This window comes from Netta rufina, assembly GCF_964035555.1.
Source record: "Netta rufina genome assembly, chromosome: 6".
In the NCBI taxonomy this organism is placed as follows: domain Eukaryota; kingdom Metazoa; phylum Chordata; class Aves; order Anseriformes; family Anatidae; genus Netta; species Netta rufina.
In genome coordinates this window covers 38,201,617-38,207,772 of record NC_140129.1, presented here as the reverse complement: position 1 = coordinate 38,207,772, position 6,156 = coordinate 38,201,617, and the positions used below count along the sequence as shown (strand labels likewise).

The following is a 6,156-nucleotide window of genomic DNA, read 5'->3' as shown; positions in this document are numbered from 1 at the left end:
ATCTCATTTAAGAGGAGAAAAAAGTTGCTAGAAAATATCAGAATAATCATACCGGTATAGTCATAAATGAATAACAATTTTATTTAAAAAATGAAAAAAAAATGAAATGTAATTTTGCAACCTTGTTAGGTCAAATCCTTAGTTGTGCTGCCATATATTAGGGTTGTCAGAGGAAATGTGTGAAAATGGTGGGGATTTGGAAGAAACACCATTAGGCCAACAGAAGCAGCCAAAATATGTAAGGATTTAGGATCGTATAAAACCACACTGAGAGAAATCATCTAAAATCTGTACCTGCTGGTGTGTACGATAGCAAGTTTGCAGTGCAAATAACGTAAGAACATAAGGTAGAGCATTAAGGGCTTAGTACATCCAGCTGTAACCTAAACTCTGTTATTTGCCATCTTTGCAGCCATTTATCCAAGAGATGAACAGTCATCTAAATGATCAGGATTCAAATAATCAAGCTATGCAAGTATGCAGCATTAAACACCACAATATTGTAATAAAAAACAGAATCTTGGCCCAAACTTTTCAAATGTGGGTGGCAATGCTAGATAAAAGAGATGTCCAGAGGCCTGGGGTATCCAGTGTTGACTTCTTACCAGTTGATCCAGCAAGGAAACAGCATTTCTGGGAGGATCTTCAGAAAACGGAGACCAAACATAGCAGAGTCCTCTCCTTATTTATAACAAGTGCACACTTCAAATTTTAATGAAAAAGTTATTGCTTGACCATAGCTGCAATTTGAAATCTATGGTATGATTGCTGCATTAATATAAACAAGACAAGCATTCAGAAGCTGAGGTGAGCAGCTGAGGTGGGTGGGACTCTACTGCAAGAAAATAATCCCATTGAGGGAAGATGAAAATTCCATTTTAGGTGCTCAACCTGCTCATGATTTTGGGACAGAAACTCTACACAATTTCACATTGTTTTATAATTCAAGTGTGAGCCATTGTATAGAAAAGAGACAAAGTATTATTTTGCGTTTCTTCCCATAGAAATTATAGCTCTGGTCAAAATAGAAAAAATTCCCTTGTGTATGTTTTCTCTGAAAACCATAACTAAAGATAAGCTTACACACACCTGTGGATCAAGACAAGACAGTCCATGTTATTTATGCACTGTGAAAAGTTTAAAACCAATTTCCATTAAGATACAGGTTGGCACACAGTCCATTGAGAGTTCCCTTTTATCTCACCAAGGAAAGGGATTGTCTACAGACACTTTTCACTGTTCAAGAAACACACCAACCATACATGCTTTTTCAACATAAAATAGTGAATTATAACAACTTGATTTCACCCCACTGCCTAGTCACCAGTGGGTTTGCTGTTAGTTGTGTGGTTTTTTTTTCTCTTTGTGTCTGGTTTTTTTTTTAAATACTGCAGACCATTTGAAGTATCTTCATTAAAATATCCCAGGACTTCACGATGTACACGTGTCTTCCCACTGTCCTCTTACATTTTACGTAGTTGAGAAGTATCAGTGGCTTCTCCTGGCACATACTGAATCTTCTTACCATTTCTGCCAGCCCTCAGAAAGGCAAACCCTCTCGAACACAGGTACAGGAGGATGCTGCATCACGACAAGGCAATCGTCACGACTGACACAAGCACTGCGATGTTCACTGTCCACCTGGTGCCATCCGACGTTCTCCGCGCGTGCAAGACAGCAAATACTGCATTTGTGTGGTTGGTTGGTATCTCTACGTTGCAAATCATGCCTTCACAGCAAGAAACACATTCCTGTTGAGAAAAAGGACATCACTGGACACGGGGCAATTTGGCATGGATGCTGTCTGCTTCGTCTTTGGAGTCTGAAATCTTTCACGTTAAAAATAGCTCCTATCCAAAGATTTTAGGAAAACACTGATATTTAAAAACTGTCTCAAAACTGCATAAAATTCAATAAATACTTTATGATATAGTTCCTTTGCAAAAACATACAAAAGGTTAGACTATCACCAATATTTTAGCAGTACATATTAAAATTAAAAATTAAAAAATTCTAAAATGACTGAAGAAAAAGGAGCTTGCACCTATGTCCACAGTTGTGAGAAATTCTAAGTGAGATTATCAAAATATATACACTTATCAAAATATGTGTTTTTTTTCAGATCATGCCAGTGCCACTGAAAGTCTCACAAGGCAAGAAGAAAACTGGACAAACCAAGAGTTTTATGAAGTGAGACAAGGAATACAGTAGTAGCAGAAAGACTCAAGACTGCAACCTCCCTTATAAAAATGAGGCAGCAGTGTTACAATCCTTAATCATAGTGAAGGCACCAGGATGGTGTCGGCCTAGTGATAGCGCCTTTTTTTTCAAGAAAATTTTCCAATGATGTTGGTTTAATAGGTCTGTAAATAGGATTTTTTTCTTTTACAATTTCAGCAGGTTTTATGCTACAGAAAATCACCTGTTACCTCTTCTAGATTTCTGCCATCAATCTTACATAACAAATTAGTTTTCTTTATAATACTTTATGGGCTCCCATTTGGAAATTAGTCTTCTGATAAATGTCACAAAGCATTTGGCTTCTGTCTTCCACAGTTTATTTGGCACAGCTCTTTGTATCTTATATTGTCCTTTAGCACAGGAGTTCTTTTTTGGCATGGCTGCAGAACAAAACAGAGTACATTCCAAGCCTCTTGCTAGTCTTACTCTATTTTTGATGACTTTCCACTGTGGAAATTAATTCCCTGAGTAAGGTAGCCAAGCATGGCTGTTCAGAGCCACCAAAGTCTTTTCAGAGCCACTGCACAAAAGGAAACTCCACTGTTCCTACAAGCAGGCTTGTGGAGACAACCAACATGGAACGTGAATCCCAGTATTTTAGCAGGTAGAGCATCAGATAGGGGATCAGATTTACTTCTGAAAATCCTGAACACCCGCAGCATCGCAGGTGCATCAATGCAGGCTGCATAGCCTCCTTGGGTGCCTTACTCAGAAACCAAGATGCACGCATTGGATGCACACTGTCAGTGCACCAGAAAGCTCAGGTGCTTTTCTGGAAGTGGTTATTACGTGCTGTCACGCACAAAGAGGAAAGGAGGAAGGAGGGGGTAGTTACGCTTCAGGTGGTAAAATTTAATTTCTGTTGCTAAGTACTGGAGAATACATCTTGGCACATCATCATCAGCTCAGAGGAAAAAACAAGAAGTGAAATGGAAACCTCAAAACCAATGTGCTGCTCCTACAGAGAGAGCAGTGCTTACTGTGTGACCGCTTTCTCTGTGATGATGGCAGCCTACAAAATGGCACTCCTCTCCAGTAGCACATTTTTTGGTGACTGACGTACTCTTCCCATGGTCTGTGAAGAGATGAACTGTCAGACAGTACTGAGTACCTACAAAATAAATTTTAAAATGTTAATTTTTTACAGGATGCAGTCTTTTACAGGGTTAAAACTCTTCACACGGTTTAGCAAAACGTTCCCATAAAAATGACGTATTTGGGTTGTCTAAAGCCATTTTTCAACTTGATCAAAACACCATTTTGCAAGAAATTAATTACTGATGAAATCTTAAGCTTAACTGATCCTTCAAACCTCCAGAAATGCTGCTATCACTTAATTAGCACAGTAATCTACACATTTATCTTCCTTTCTCTACTCTTTTTTTCTTTGTTTCAGACATGCTTCCTCATTCCAATAGTTCATTTCTTCCCCTTTCCCACTGTTACTATGAATAGCACTGTGAAGAAAAATGAGGAAGCTTCTTTCCATTCATTTCTCGGTATCCATCATCCCCTCATACAAGTATGATCCCTAGACATTCAGGTCTTGCTTATCACACGCAAGCCTACAGTGACAATCAGATCTCGGGATGGAAACCAAAAAGGAAGGCAATTCTTAAATGTTTTAATAACATCCTTAAAAGTAATTCCTAGAAAGCGCATGGCCATATATATCTATATACATATACATACACATACATGTATCTATATAAAATAATATTTGCACTGTTGCTTTGCACTCTGAAATGGTCAGAATATTCCCCTCAGCAAAAATCATATGACTCATTATTACTAATAAGGGCATCACTGTGTTGGTATGTTAATCCTTTTCACTTAGGCTTCTACAAGAGGGCTGAGGCAGGGAGAAACAAATTCAACTATCATGGAGAATCCCCTTCGTGCAGAAACACTTACTTTCGGGACACCATCTATCTTCAGCCCATCTGTTACAGTTGTAGTTGTCCACCGCATTATCGCAGGTAAAGCACTTAAAACTGTTTGGAAATGGAGTGGCTTTGAAAGTATTAAAATACAGTAAGTTGGCAAATTAAAACAAAAAGAAAACAAATATTTAAAATAGTATTGTGTTTGCACACACACACACAGACATATTACATGCATGTACATATTTTTAATGGCCACAATCACCTACATATTCATCATTGCTAGATAAATAAAACCTATGAAACAAGTTTTGTTGAAAGCTTCCGCATCTTTAGCTGCTTTTGCCATGCCTGATCATTAAAACACCTCCTCCTCTTTCCATTCTCTCACAGTCAAGAACACCGTTTAAACATTGGTGGGAAAAGCAGGAAAGAGGGAGCATCTTATATGTATGTACACGATAACACATCTGCATGTATGTTTGTACAGACACACAAACACAATCTGCATTGAAATGGCTTTTGATTCTTTTGATGAAAAAACTACATCTTCAAAAGCAGCTTTAGATCTTGGTCTCCAGCTTTGGAAATTTCATTCCCTTTGACAAAGGGATCAAGAGGACTACTTAAAAGCTTATTTACATGACATACATATACAGATGAACTTGAGATGCACAGTTTCCTAGATGCACATATGTACCTAGCGTATCTAGCTGTCCAGAGTGTTTGAGATCTATATCAAGAAAGTGTTCTCCCTTGAGTGAAGGTATAGGGAATACTTCTGATGTTAGATAAGAGGCAAAAATATGATGCTATTAGTGACAACTGGCTTCACAGGTCTCACAACATTTTTAATTACCTTCAGCTTGAATTAATTGCAGACTGCATACCTATTCTTTCCCTTACAAAAACCCCAACAAGATAAAGGACAAAGACACCTGTTCTGTATTATTTAGAAGAAATCCATTGCATAATGTTTTCTGTAGGAAGTCATTTCAGAGATAGAAAGTATAACAAAAGCATATAAAATGTGAAAACTACTGCTCTGGTGCGTTCTTTAGTTTAGCAATGCATGCAACAGTTTGTTTTCATTCAGTCAACATAAAATCTTGGAAATAAAATAAACCGCTACGGTTTAAAAAGCAATAGTTTTAATTTTTAAGTCTAGCATTTCATGTCTGAAGAAGAAAATCCTGTAAGAAACAAAGGATGAAAAGAATATGGCAACTAAAACGTTAAGCTACAATTGCACACACAAGAAAAGCATAACCGTCTACTTACGGTCTACTGGAGGCCTCACATTGTAGAAGTTGATGTTCTTTGCTGAAACCCAGTTCCCTGAAAGGACGAAGAATGGAAGAAAAGCTCCAGCCAGCGCGTGACAGAATAACAACATACTGAATGTTGTTGTTCATGAAAAGCAAAACTCGTAGGCCTAGGAAAGAAAAGGAACACATTTTTTAGGGGGAATCATAAACAACTGAGCACATGAACAACGAACTTCCTACGAACCAAGTCTGAAACCTTGAAAATTCAGTCTGCAAATCATTACTGGGAAGATGGCTAATGCAAGCTACCTCATTAACAATGATGAACAATCCAAAGCTGAGCAGTTACTGCCTTCTGCTGGCCAAGATCCTGTACAAAGTAGTTAAGTTTCCACAAATTTAAGAACATTATTTCTTTAATCTATTTCCCCTTGCAAGCAATGTCAGTCTCATGGATAGATGCCTTGTAAGCATTCCTAAAAATCAACATCAGGACAGAGATCCTTTATATCCTCCTTGAATCAGACAGAATTACATACCATTAAACAAAGTAAAATGCGGATTGTGGGAATATATATATAAATTTATTTTATTTTTTTTGAATACGAACAGCCTCGAACCCAAGATTTAACTGATCCAATTCCTTAAGTGAAATAGATCAGTGTATGCCTGTTGACTTCAGTTAAGCGACACCAACTGAATTAATTCTAAGTGCATTTATCAGTGGCATGGCATTAAAAATCATGAGTGTAAATTAGGTTTAT

The 6,156-nt window shown here is 37.6% G+C and overlaps 1 protein-coding gene across 1 annotated transcript; it reads right to left on the bottom strand.

Annotated features, from left to right (window-relative positions):
- Nucleotides 1–1,586: 1,586 nt before the first annotated feature.
- LYPD6B (LY6/PLAUR domain containing 6B) lies at nucleotides 1,587–5,520 on the bottom strand (the record flags this gene model as incomplete). The annotated part of the gene is made up of 4 exons (XM_084288643.1): nucleotides 1,587–1,751; nucleotides 3,222–3,352; nucleotides 4,156–4,254; nucleotides 5,406–5,520. 4 exons carry the CDS (start codon nucleotides 5,518–5,520, stop codon nucleotides 1,587–1,589), a joined length of 510 nt encoding a protein of 169 aa, XP_084144769.1.
- Between the last annotated feature and the right edge of the window lie 636 nt (nucleotides 5,521–6,156).